The sequence below is a fragment of the Pterocles gutturalis genome, unplaced genomic scaffold, assembly GCF_000699245.1.
Source record: "Pterocles gutturalis isolate BGI_N339 unplaced genomic scaffold, ASM69924v1 scaffold43731, whole genome shotgun sequence".
NCBI lineage: Eukaryota > Metazoa > Chordata > Aves > Pterocliformes > Pteroclidae > Pterocles > Pterocles gutturalis.
The window spans coordinates 1-13,988 of record NW_010107035.1 but is presented as its reverse complement, the minus strand read 5'-3'; the positions used below and the strand labels follow the sequence as shown (position 1 = coordinate 13,988).

Sequence of the window (13,988 nt, the reverse complement as noted above, 5' to 3'; positions counted from 1 at the left end):
GTACTTTCTTCTTTTAAATTTGAGGACATAAGTCTTTTCCCATTCCTGCCAGGAGTTTTGTTTTAGGATTCAAATACCAGCTAAAGTCTTTCAGTGTGGTAAAACAGGCAGTCCACAAAGGGGGCAGGTTTTTCCAAAGTATTTGAAATAGCGGATAGTAATAAAGACAGTGTTTTCCCTCTATCATAGGTGTTATTCCACACCTGCAGTGTAAGCATTCTCCAGCTACAGGGAAGAGTAACTTTTTTGTCTATCTTAATTTGCCCTGTCAAAAAAATCATACAGTCCTATCTTACAGCTCACACTCTGACAGCAGATACTTTTCACTCCTGACCACTGCATTTCTCAAGCTAGATAGTTTTACAGGTATGAGTTATTCCAGTAGCTCTATTTCTGCAAAGTACTGGCAAAGTGGTATAAGGGACCTGAAATACAGTATGCCCCCAGTAAGATACAGACCTTCACAAAGCTGGCATAGCGCATCAGCAGGGATGTGTGGAGCATCACCAGGTCAGTGAGCACATCCAGAGAAATGTCCAATTCTATATCATTTCCACTGCACACATGAGTCACCAAAGCAGTCACAACTTCCTAAGGAAAAAGCCCCCAGAGAAACAAACCATAGTGAAATATCAACAGAAAAACATCTGTCCTGTTTTGCTCATATAGAATATGCTGATCAAGTACAGATAATCATTCTGAAACTCAACCATACTATTGTAAGTCCCTTCTCAGTTCGCTTTTTAATTCCCCATATCTACAATTAACTTTCTCCTTGAGCCTGAATTTTATTCAGTTCTAAAAGCTGCCATGATTCCATAAAGCAGTTCTTCACCAAATTTTTCCTGCCTGATTGCTAATACGACTGCAGCTTCTGCTCTTTGCTACCAAAACATAAGATGATAAAAGTCTACCTTATTTTCTTAGGCGCACAGAACACTGCACCACACCCAGAAAGACATCACCCCTAACTTCAGCAATTCCATCATCTTCACAATCTTTATCAAAAGCAGTTCAAAACTGACATTTTTGTTTCAATAATCTTTTTATGGCCTTACTTCAGTTGTTAAGTTTGCTGTAATAAGTAATACAGATACAATGCTGGAAACAGTCTTAATTATAAACACACTGCCCAGAAAATTGCAAATACATTCAAAAGCTTATGCACAGCTGCCTTCAATCCCCAAATTTTCTGATGACAGCATGTCTGCAGGAACTCATACTTAGAGCTGAAAGTCTAGTCTGTGATTATTTCAGAGTATGTAGCAGGAGTCCAAGTGGGTCAGAGCTCTAAGGGAAATCTGTGTAAACTTTTTCATTACAGTTAAGTTATCCAAGGAAAGGGAAAAAAGTTTCAATACAAACTGTAACAACGGCTTTTTAAACTAGACGATGCTCAAAGTGACTAGGTAAGACAGAACAGGAATATGGATTTATGAACACATCTCCTCCATGACCCTGGGGGCCAGTTCTGACTTTCTGGCTAGATCTCAGTCAACTTGTTTGCTTTCTGAATTGCACCAAACCCAGCACAGTCCCCTCTGCTCCATAAGTATTTTTTTTTCTGTCACTTCTGAGGCCTGTTTGCTCCCTGCTCCCCCCAGCAGTCTCTGTGCTTGAGTCACCTGCTATCAGAGTCTTGCTGTGATTGTTCCCCATCTTCTGCTTGGCCTGCTCTACAGCACTGACCTCTCTCCAAAGGCTTCCAACTGCCATAAACCCTCTCCCCCTAAAGGATCATGACATACATTATAGAGCAATGTGCAAACACAAATAAAACAGATGCCATCCATCACACTGTACCTGCTGGCAGTAAGAGTCAAAGGCTGCAAAAGCCTGTTTATACATGCAGCTGCCAAAGGAGACTATGACTGGGTGTGCAGAGTGCAGAAATGTCTGAGCAAGTGCCAGGATTGAAGGGAAGAAGTCCTTGATAACCTGAAATACAGACATTATGAAAGAGAACATTATTGCTGCTTGTTTTCAACACACTCAGTTCTCTAAATAAAGAGCATGCTACAGCTCATCGCAAAAGCTTTTTCTAGTTTAGTAGGTGCTTTCCTGCCTTCTCAGACTGTCCTCTCTCACACCAACAGAAGCAGAAAAGGCACGCCAGAATGGGTTTGTCCAACCTTCTCTATGCAAAGGATTTACAGACCCCTTAAGAAGCCAACCTGCGGAGCTGCAGAGTTCACAGCAGCATATCCCTTATGGGTGACACAAGGGAAGGCATGTTACCACTAAATAAAAAGCCTCAGGACAGATGCATTCTCGGCCTTACTTCAACAGAACTCCACTACACTAAAAGACTCAGAAAAATCTAAGTTAACTCTTAAAGTTAGCTATATGACACAGAGTGCCTCTGAACAATAAGAACTTGTTGTAAAGTGGCCTAATTTACTTTAAGTTATTCTGGAAGGGAATTAAAGTAAAACTGAATTAAACCCACTCATATTCAGAATAAATGTGCTTACTTAAGGCATTATTATAGTTCAATTAATTAATTTTAAATTCATAACTCAGTGTTTATCATCCACTCTCTACCTCTGACAAGCAGCACTGTGCCATTTTTCGTTATCTTGTCAGTTTTCTCACAGTAAATGGTAATTTCCATTACAAGCACACGCCCAACATGTATACACATACTTGGACCTAGAAACCATTACACTTGAAAAACAGTGCATGCAAACATATGAACTTTAAAAATACTATGGGAGACAACAGATATCTGGAACACACAGCAGAGATCTTGGGCTAGACCACATCTCGTAGGCTGAGCAGTTTTGCACCGAAATAAAAAGCCCATCCAATTCTGAGGAAAGCTCATCTCTAAAAAACTACGTGACAGTTACAAAAGAGGACATGTGCCTTGGGAGATTGCTCTGGGACCAAAAATAAAAATAAAAAAACCAGAATTGTACATAACAGAAATAGTAGAAACAATGCAGCACAGGGCTAAATCATCATGACAAGATCTTTGAGAGATAGAAGAGGCAGTCCCAAAGCAGAATCAGCACTGACCATTGAATGATTTTGGAAGGCATTCTGCATCAGCTGTTCTGGTATGCAGCCCAGTCGAATTTTGCTCCTCAATACTTTCTCAGTTTGCTTCCTGTTCTTGGTGTTTGTAGAATGGATTAAGAGCAAAACTATCAGATCCAGAACCTTTTTGAGGAAATAACCACCAATCATTATGCTGAAAAGATACTAAACAGTCCAGACAACTACACACTTTGAAATCAACATCCACAACTGCAGAAAAACCTCATCAGTTCAACAGGACAGAATTAAAGCAGGATAACTCTGTCCCTTGACATTCAGAAGGGACGAATTAAGAGTTACCAAGAAAATGGATAGCTGTTATACTAGGAACAAGTCAAATACCAAAAGAACCACCCATGCAACATCACTGGCAGTTTTTGCTCCAACTAGAAAAATCTCTTCATCTACAAACATGAAGAAAGCCCTTGAAAACACCAGCAGAAGAGGACACTCCCAGAGACAAGTGCAGAGTTGGAAGTATTACCTTATGGTCAGACACAGACGTGCTGTTCTCAATAGCCTAAGAGCAAAAAGCCAAGAAAGCAGTTATGCTACAGTACAATATTATATTCCAAAACAAAATCAAAAAAGGCAGACACCAAAAGAAATACTGTTCACAGATTTCTCTCCTCTGCAATGGGACAGCTACCAAAGCCAGCAAACTGGATCTTGCCAACAGCAGAGAATCCAGAAGGCATTCAAAAAAACCAGAGTGAAAATTCAGCTTGAACAAGGATGTTCTCAGATAACACGAGGCTTGAAAGAGGAACTAAGGTGCTGAGCAACAAAAAGCTGAGAACAAGAAACAGTCTCATGGTTTACACTAAAATGCAATTTAAATTTAGCCCAATACCAGCCAATATTGATTTACTGATGGACATTTCCAAGCACTTTAAGGCTTCACACAGCTCGGTCTCAGCATATGGGTGTACATCTTTTTCCTGTCTGCAAGACAGGAAAAAAACTGCAATTATTTTTTTCCAAAACTCTCTCATAAACATGTAGAACCAGTTTTATCCTGCATTTCAAGATTTGAGGTCTGTACAGTGGAGCCCAGGGGCCATCTTACAAGCACTGTGAAATTGGTAACTGAGGAAAAAAAGTAGACTCCTGAAAAATCACTGCTAATTTAAAACAAAGAATGAAATCTGTATCAGCAAAATGAAGGATTAACATTTGTCTTTTGATATCACATTTGATTACAAGAAAGGCTCAGTCTGAACCTAGGAGTCCAATTAAATAAGGAAACAAGGACCAAAGCATCTTACCTTAATCCAAGCTTCAGAGACATCTTTCTGAAATCTCACAGCTAACTTGACCACATCAAAAAGTAGCTTCACACAATTTTGGCTGGTGGTTACCTGGCTCATGGAAGAACTGTAAATTATCAGAAAGGAGGAGACTCAGTCATTGTAAATACTGAAGTAAAAGGAGCAAGGCAGCCTAGCAGTCACAGCAGTTAGCCATTCTCTAAAGGGAATGTTCTCACAAGGCTAGGGAATTTCAGAAAAGTGTTTCAGAAAAGGGTGGAAGCAGAGGTTACTGAATCAACCAAAGACATATGGGGGGGTAACTTAAAACAGATGAACTAGCAGCAGCATTATTATAAATGGAGTTGCATACCTCCATGTGGACATGGATGCAGATGGCTCAAAAGGAACTACATGCATGGCAGGGGAAGCCTGCTCCACAAGGATTCACAAATGTGTTATATTAGCAACAAGCGGGAAGGAATAAAGATGCCAGCACCTTTACTTGGGATAAATTAGGCTCATGTACGTCACCCTGTGTACCAGGGAGACCAGATAAAGAAAAGCCAAAGTTCTTTTGTCCCACCTGACCCCTGGTAGAATCACATAAGTCAGCTCAAGTACCTGGCCTGGACTTGGCTTTTAAGCTTCTTCTGGGAGCCTAGGATCTGCAGGGGCAGAACACACGATGACAGATCCAAGCTCTTACGAAGATCAGAAATCACCTGCAAAACACAAATGCCAGCACAAATCATTGTGACATATGAGGAAAGAACAGGCTGAGGAAAAGAAAACACAATCTCACAGAATAACCTTAAAATTACAAATCAAAACCTCATGTATTTGTAAAGACTTATAAGCATTTAACCATGCTCAAACTTGTTTTTTTAATACTTAGAAAGTGAACCAGATACACTTTGCTCTTCACTGTCATGCACATGCTTACAGAAAGCAGATGAGGATTTCTTAAGAGTTACTCCATGAAATTCCCACCTATATCTGCTGTATGTTGCTCTGAACTAGTTTTATCCTGTTTATCAGCAAAGTAAGATATATGACAGCTACAGGAATTCTGGACACATGAATTTACCTAACTGCTGTCAGACTGTAGTGGATCAGCGCAGAACAAGTTGCATGTTATACACCCGCTGTTTTCACAGTGGTCTCCCCGAGAGATTTGGGCAGATCACAATCCACATCGGGCTTAAGCTGAGGCCAAGTATGAAAAAAAGCATGTTCAAAAGTTCAGCAAGGCTGGCTTGACAAAACATATCTCATTAATTTTAAAAATATTCTGAGTATGTTTCCTTAGATAAAGCAACTCGAAAAACTGAAGAAGCTTACATCGTAGAAAGAAAACAATCCTCCAAGAAGAGAACCCTCATAGGGATGTTTCCAAAACATGATTTAGAACAGAACTCAGTGGAGAAAACAAGAAGAGAATTACTCTGTTGGATACTTCTGGAATTTAAAATCCTTAGAAGGGTTTTGCATACTACGCAAAATTCTTAAATAAAATTCAAAGGCTTAGAGTTGCCACCTAACCACAATTTTTCAGTCTAAGAATTTAACTCAGGATAATTTGACTGCTTTCAGTTGTAAACATCTTTAAGATATTTGCACCAAAAAAAAAATTCTAAGAACAAATGAGAAAAATCTGCAATAGCCAGCAGAAAGGAAGGAGGTTTAAATTCTCATGCCTGAAAGCAGAACCAAATCCATGTCAAAGGACAGACGTAGTTTCTACATCTCCTTTGATCCCTGGCAATATTAAAAATTTTACTTGAAAACATTAAAGCATACATCTCTGTGTGTGAAGCAACTGCTCTGTTAAAACATGCACTGGATTAGATAACTTACTGGTCTTTAGTACAGAGAAAATACTGTACCTCTACTGCATCTGCTGCCTTGACATTATGGAGGATGAATTTTACTACTACAGGCAAATCTTCCAGTTTTACAGAAGGCACAATGGTCATGGCAGCCTGCCGCACCTGAGGAGAAAGCAATACTCTATCAGCTGTAAAACTGTGGTTCACAGAAACATAGTTATGTTAGTGGGAAGGAGTCTTTGGAGGCTGATAGTCCAGCCTTCTGCTCAGAGCAGGAATATTGTCAGTACTAATCAGACTGGTCATGGCTTTGCTAACTGAGCCTTGAAGATACCCAAGGATGGAGGAAACCCCACAAGCCCTGCCACATTTGATAATTTATATCAGTGCTGCAGACCAAAACTCATTTTTCCAAATGTCCATTCTGAACCTCCTAGCCTGTAATTTGTGGCCATTGCCCCCATCATATCACCTGGCACTGCCAAGGAAAGCTTGGCTCCATCATTTTTTAACTGGCTTTCAAAAAGGAAAAAGCATGAAAATATGTAGCCTGGTAGGCAGCACTAGCCTTTGAGGACTATGTAAAATAATATTTAATGCACTCAAATGAACCAATTTTATTCTATTCATAAGAAGCCTAACTGCAAGAAGTGCAACAATCCAGCACATCCAGAAGACCCAAGGCACAACATCTTATCTCCTTTATCATTATTCTGCAGAGAAAAACTACAGCCATGCGAGGATTTAATCACCAATCTGCCTTTTCTTAGAATACAGCAGTCTAGTCTGGTCACTGTACCTCAAGAAAAGAAATAGTGACAACAAGCAGGTTTAAGATGGGCAGTAAACATTTTTACTGCAGCAGGACAAAGTGCTTTTGCATTTGCTAAGACAGCTGTGTTTGACATTTCTGAACACATACTCTAGCAGACAGAAGACTTCTCTCTGCTCTTCACTGAACCCCTCATGCACGTTTCCAATGCTGTGTTAGTTTCTCTGTGTCTTTTCCAGTTTCAGCTAGCTCAGGGCTTTCGAAGGCCTATAGGAGTCAGATTCAGCAAAATACTCTGAATGATCAAACAGCTGTAGCTCTTGTATTGCTGAGCAGGGGCTGGGTTCTGCTCAGCTGCTCAGTAAAAGCTCTTACCTCAGCCAGAAGGCCTGCATCAAGATCCAGACGAGAAAGGGCATCCAGGATTGGAACTGTTAGCCGTCTGCCCTGTTTTAGTAAGCAGCTGATACACAACGAAAGAAAGCAAATAATCCTCTTAATAGAGCCATGAATGTAAAGTAAGTCAGTAAATATGCTTGAGAAACATATATAAAATAGCCAGAAAGTTCTGCTTCATGCACACATTTACGGTCTTGTGGGTTTTTTTTATTAAGACAAACAATGCAGATTCCAAGCCAAATCAAACACTGTCTATAGTAATATCCAAATGACTGATCACAGACTGATCCAGCAAAAGTAACGAGTACTTAACTGGATTCTACCAGTGCCATACCCAGATAGTCAAGAGTTTCATAATTTTTTAGATAAAAGCGCATTTGGAGCATTTAGACCTCTCTTTAAGAGCACAACAGCACAAATGAAATGTCCTAAGCCAGTGCCAGCTGTCCCTGAATTATACAATTAACAGAAATTACTACTTTAGTCAATCCTGGTGCAACCTGCATTAACATGTGATGTCTTTTTCTATTAAGCACAAGGAGGAAGAAACAGAGGAAGAAACAGAGGAAGAAACAGAGGAAGAAACAGAGGAAGAAACAGAGGAAGAAACAGAGGAAGAAACAGAAAAAAAGAAATCAGAATCATCTGTACCTGAGCTCTCTGGCAACCTCGCTTTGCTGGGAATCCTCCAGGATCTCAGGCAAACTGGTGATAATATCATGCTGGATTGGTACAGGAGAGACACTAACCATCTGCATTAATTTCTTGACAAGATCCTGCAGACAAGAGGAACACTTGTAAAATGCATGAGTCTCACTGCTAGCAAGCGGTTCATTAGCATGGCAACAGTATTATGCATTAAAGGTCACTCAGGAAGTCATTTGTCTGGATTTATAACAACTGTCCCTTAACTAATTGTCCTGTGAAGCAGTGAATCATAGCAGAGATGCGGTATTTTGCAGGTAGGATATAACTATCTTGGTAAGCAAAGGAAACTGGGAAACCCAACAGCAAGTTTCTCAGTAGTCAGTATGACTTCTTGATTCGGTTAATTCTGGGACTCTGTAGCAACAGCCCTCTAGTACAATGTAACCCACAGAGACCAACTGTGAACCACCAAAGCAGGAACACAGAATTCATCCCCAGATGCTTGCAAATATCTAATATCTCTTGTTAAAATTAAACAAGAGTTAAAGCCAGCAACAGCTTTAACATGGGGTCACCCATGTGGTTACATAGGTACAGATACAAATTCATTAAAAAGGAGACTTAGAGCGAGGGAAGAAGGAAAATAATAAAAGGGGGTGTTCAAAAGTCACCAAAGGTGATCATAATAAATCAGAAAGAATTAAATCCCTCCTTCAACATGTGAATATGAAAACGATATTGGTTGTTGTTTTCATTAGGATAATAATTGATCTCATCATACTTGAGAGGCTTTCCAGAAACTGACTGTAAAAAACATACAAGCGATTGCACCACCAGTACCCACCTGGCTGTCAAGAAGCCTGTCAAGCCATTTAAATTGACTGACAATGAGCCGGGGAAAATTTGTTCCAAAGGTGCCCACGCTAGAACAGTAGAAGTGAAACACGGGTTAGTCAGACCTATAGACAGACTCAAACTCTTCGCTTCTGGTCAGCAAAGACCGTGAGATGCAATTCAAATTAACCAACTATCAGAATCACATCATGAAAATGCCATTAACACTCCTACAGATTTTAGCACTGTCTAGGAAGAACCCTATTTCTTACTACACACACAAAGCAGGGATACTGCCATCCTGTTTCAATACGCTACCAACAACAATATCCTAAGTTATGGCACAAAACTCAAAGTGAGCATCCAGGACAATGGAAAAAGAGCTTAAGTATTCAAGCCTTGCCTGTGTTGTGCCTCAAGATCTCTCACTCTGCTGTGATGTTCTACATTCAAAACCAAAGAGCTTCTTCTATTTTCTTTGTTTGAACACAATCTACATTTTTAAAAGGCGGTCTGTTTGCATCTAGCAGCCTCCTAAAACTCTGACAGCTACTTTTTTTAAACAATGAGACACCCTGTAGTCCCTTTGCTAAAACACTTCCAAAGCTAGTGGAGTAGGTAATTAAAGCATAATCAGTCATGAGGTATGTCTGTATTTCAGCTTCTATAAATTTTTCTTCTGCTTCATGCACCCACAAGTTTAAGGTCGTGGTACCTCACAGATAATTTTACACATGTATGAAGAAAGAAAACTTCAGTGCAAACATCTATTGAGGTAAATTTGAAGTAACAGTTAAAGTCAAAGAGCTGGTGATTGTCCAAAGAAGCAATTTCATTTCAAGGCAGAGAAGACAGTCTATACTCACACGTCAAAAAAGAATTCGGGGATCTTTTCCAACAACAGTGTTATGACAGCAGGCTAGAAGACAAAAAGGCAGTGTTAGCATGATGAATTACTGCTTGTACTGTGGCACTGCCACCAAAACTGAACTTTCATGAAAGATTAAATACGCACAGAGAATAAAAGACTCAAAAGGACAAATAAAAATATTTTCTGTGTAAGAAATCTCTTCCCTAATGCCAGAAAGGAGGCATACAGCCTGCAAGCTGAAAACCACAAATGCTGAGAGTGGTACAAACTATCCACATAATCTAATAGAAGCAGAGCATATGGGCAGGATATACAATTCCTCTCGGCCAAACTAAGCTCTCCTTCTGAGATCCAGTTGAGTTGCTTTTCACCACATAGGAATCTAAAGCATCAACTTTAGATAAGTTTGAAAACAGTGCCCACATGCTTTTCCCACTGTAAAGAGCAAACTGAGGTGTCCATACCTGTAAGATCTTGATTCCAAGAAGCAGCTTAATGAGGCTTTCACAATACGAGTGCACCAGAGTCCTGCAAGATGAAAGATTCCACCACAATTGTAAAAAAAAAAAAAAATCATTAGAACAGGCTGTAACTCTTTCCATTATTGTTTTTTTTAAAAACCACTTACAATGACTTACTACAGACATACACAAAAAATTTTAAAACTGCACTTTAGCTCTGAACAAGCTTACTCTCTACAAGAATAGTGTGAGCTGGAAATGCAAGTCTATGGTTAAGCTCTGTCTCCTGGAAAAATTGTCAAAAAACAGCTGACCTTCACCATCCTTGTCAAATTTTTTTCCCCCCAATATTTGGTTCTTGCCATAAAATGCCACAGAGCCCAACATACACAATAGGCAGCTAGTAAATTCTGTGGCTCATCACTTTAAACTTACTGCTATTAAACAGCAATATACTATACTAGCCATTTCTGCATAAGAAACAAGTCTTGTTGTGTATCAGCTGGAGCTATGGCCTTTCCCTCCACTCTGCTCAACTTTAGGTGACATTTAACTAGAGACTCTCTCCGACTGAAGAGGAAGACAAAATACATTTTCTCTGACCTTGACCCCTCAGTCCGTATGGGAGTGCACGGCAAGAGACAGTTCTTGAACTGGTGTCTGTCCTTGATGTGAGATTCCAAGCCGCTGATAAATTGCTTCACAACCTGCAAAGCAGAGGGAAGTTATCCACTCCCTGAAGAGGCATCCCGATCAACTGCTGTCTTTCAGCACGCTCTTAGTGAGCAGATGATGAGAACAGGGAAGAGCTGGCCAGGGAATTGCAGACAGACAGAAACCGTGACGGAAGGAATGCTGGATGATAAATGAACTCTAGTCTAAACCATTTCCAAAAGTAAACACTGATTGTTCTACCAGAACTCTAAAGCAGCAGTCTTGCCTTTTACTTTGATTTAAAAGGGCTTTGCCTTTCTTCCTGTTCAGCTAAGACAGCAATACTCGGTGTGACAAGAGCTGCACCCAAAAAATATTTGTGTGATTCAAGTCACTGGCCTCAGGACTTTCACACTGGGCTTGTTGACTGGAGAGGAGCACCACATCGTGGCAGTTTTAATGCTGCCAGCTCCCAGCCAACACAAAACCAAACACAGCTTTCACTAGGAAGTTAAGCAACTGATTTTTCTCCCTTAAGACTCTTTGTCTATTGAATAATATTGCCAATTACTTACTTTGACAGGGCAAGGTGGTAGAAGTGCAGCACTTTTACTTGGAATTATGTGAAACCAAACTTGGAGCATGCACACCAAGGCTGGTGTAACAGAGGCACATGCTGGTCGTATAGCAGAAGGACAATGGGACCAAAAGGCTGGGATGGCAACATTGAGGGAATTACAGAGTCCAGGCCACAGAAATCCAAGATAAACTACCATGCCGCATACTTTTGTATGGGACTAGGAGGGACAGGCAGCTGCATTTGCATCTTTTGTTACACAGCAAACAGTTTTAAAGCTGGCTCCTGCCAAAGCACAGCCTGTTACTTACGCCTGGGTAAGTAGGGTGCTTCTCCAGAGCCAGGAAGAGCTTCTTCTGGAAAGTCATTTGATCTACAGCTACGTAGAAAGTTTAAAAAGAGGATAAAGAACCAGACACATTTTACCCATACAACATCATAACAGCAGCTACACTAAGTACAAGCTCTCAAGCCAACACTTCTGTGTTTGCTCTATTGAGAAGTCCAGTTAGCAAAAGCCTGAGTGGTATCACCACTTGTGCTTTCTCCAGTCTGGGCTGAGAGTAGCTAACAGCATTAAAAAGGCTTTTTTGTGCATTAATTCCTGAAGGCCTTGTCTGGGCTGAAAGGCAACACAGCATGTTCATTTTCCTGTTTCAGAGCTCCTGCCTCTGTAACTCAATACTGTAATCACAGATGCAGTCTAATCTTATTCCGTATACCTCCAATAATCTTCCAGAAGTCTTTTAACTTAGCATGGACACACCCATAAAGGTGGTATAATGAGTTTAGGAACTGTGCAATTCAAGAGGTATATAACAAATAAGAGGCCAGATGAAGGTTTTCTTGAACTTTGGAACAATCTAGCTCAAGCATTTTTGCACTGAAGTAAAATGCATCTTTACTTTGTACCAGTCATCTTTGTGGGTTTTCAGATACAAGCAGAGAGAGAGTGTTAAACCCATACCTATTTCATTCTGTCCCTCTCCAGCTTTCAGTACAATTCCTGATGTTCTAAGGAGCTCTTCAAAGACTCCCTCACTCTCCACTCCCCCGTGGGCAGAGGCCTTTTCTTTATCAGAAATCCGCGACTTCTTTGTTTCTGAGAAAACAAGACACACTACATCAAATACACCCTGCAATAAAAATAGCAAAGATCCTTCATACAAACAACTAATTCAAAATTAGTCTTCTAATAAGAAATTAGAGGAACACAGGAAAACACTTATGGGACCAGACCAAAAAAGGGTTCTGCTGTTTGACAGTAGTCATTAGCCGACTCAGATGCCAATGCACAGATCCTATAAAGCAGTTACCCCCTGCAGCATGACACCAGAAAGGAACATTTCTTACTCACACCTTTTACTGATCCATAACCAAAGACAGTTAAGATACACCTTCAGTGGCTTATTCCCATGGGAGACATACCCACTAACAGATTATGAGCAACACTAGAGAACATACTTTCCTCTGGCCTGAAAAGCACAGATTTAATACAGGTTCTCCCACCAGACCTGTCTCTGAGGTATCCACCCACCTGCTAAAGCAAACAATAACTATCTTCCCTCCAGCTATGCAGAGGGGTTATTTTGGTTTGATTCATAGATATCCATTTTGATCAAATGTAATTAATCTGCAGACTCTGAAGGTAGTGAAGTGCAGGATGATAAATGCTGATCAAAGGTATAAGAACAGAGGGACTGAGAAAAGATATGGCACTTTTAGTTTTGATGTTTTATTGTGATTTATTTAAATAAGTGCTTAAAGATCAACAGTGTCATTAACAATTAGCTAGAATCATTATCAAAACTGTCATTTTGGCCTTCTCCCTGCCTGGGAGCTGCTGCCTCTACCAAAGGATTTCCATTCCCATAAGATGATACCTGAGCCCCTACTCGGGAAGTCTGTCTTGCAGCTCTCTCCAGAAGCATCAGTTTTTGACAGTTTTCTTTTTGAAACCATGGTACCAAAACTTTGTTATTGCCTATAAAAATGCAGGAAAGAGACAAGTGAGCAAAGGAGCCATGACTTTAATTATTTTTTTTTTTTAAGCAAACCTAGAATGTATTAGTGAATACTGAAGGGAAACGCTCTAGAAACTCAAAGAAAAGCAGATTGCCTGGTTAACCAGTACCACACCCCATTTTTCTGCTGTGCTGGTTGAGATCTTAGAGCTTGTCACATTTAAACAGTGTAACACATCATCTTTTCTAAAGTTCAGTTCCTCATAAAACAAGGCTTGGCTCTTCATTCAGATACCAGGCAAAAAATTAAACAGCAAGTTAAACTAAGAGATCTCAGATGGTATCCACTGATGTAAAATTGTGATCCCCCAGCCATGCCCAGACAGAGCCCCAAAGCACGAGCAATCCAGCATGCAGGAGCCCAGCCGTGTCAGCTGCCCCGCTTGTGTCCCTAACCCAGCACACCTGCGAGTTCTGGTCACACAGGACTTGTTCTCTTTTGGCGAGTGTTTGGACGAAAAAATTAATCTTGGGTCACCTTTAAAAAGTAAAAATTGTTTTTAAAAGATGCCTGATCATCTCGTGCTCAATTTCAGCTACTTGGCCGAGGCCATTAAAACGAGACACATAAATACTAGCGTGGAAGCAGAACACCTCCCCAGAAAGGTGTGAGGAGCCTCCGCA

The 13,988-nt window shown here is 40.4% G+C and overlaps 1 protein-coding gene across 1 annotated transcript in view; it reads right to left on the bottom strand.

Annotated features, from left to right (window-relative positions):
- The window catches only part of LOC104472336 (Fanconi anemia group D2 protein-like), a gene marked incomplete at its 3' end in the record, with an annotated part of 40,248 nt that extends 26,946 nt beyond the window's left edge, over positions 1 to 13,302 (bottom strand). Inside the window, 16 exon segments of the mRNA XM_010087964.1 lie at positions 460 to 591; positions 1,804 to 1,938; positions 3,022 to 3,165; positions 3,527 to 3,562; positions 4,311 to 4,419; positions 4,917 to 5,017; positions 6,182 to 6,286; positions 7,272 to 7,359; positions 7,947 to 8,071; positions 8,788 to 8,866; positions 9,644 to 9,696; positions 10,113 to 10,176; positions 10,713 to 10,816; positions 11,652 to 11,719; positions 12,308 to 12,442; positions 13,224 to 13,302. Coding sequence (XP_010086266.1) covers positions 460 to 591; positions 1,804 to 1,938; positions 3,022 to 3,165; positions 3,527 to 3,562; positions 4,311 to 4,419; positions 4,917 to 5,017; positions 6,182 to 6,286; positions 7,272 to 7,359; positions 7,947 to 8,071; positions 8,788 to 8,866; positions 9,644 to 9,696; positions 10,113 to 10,176; positions 10,713 to 10,816; positions 11,652 to 11,719; positions 12,308 to 12,442; positions 13,224 to 13,302 — 1,557 coding nt within the window.
- Positions 13,303 to 13,988: the final 686 nt, after the last annotated feature.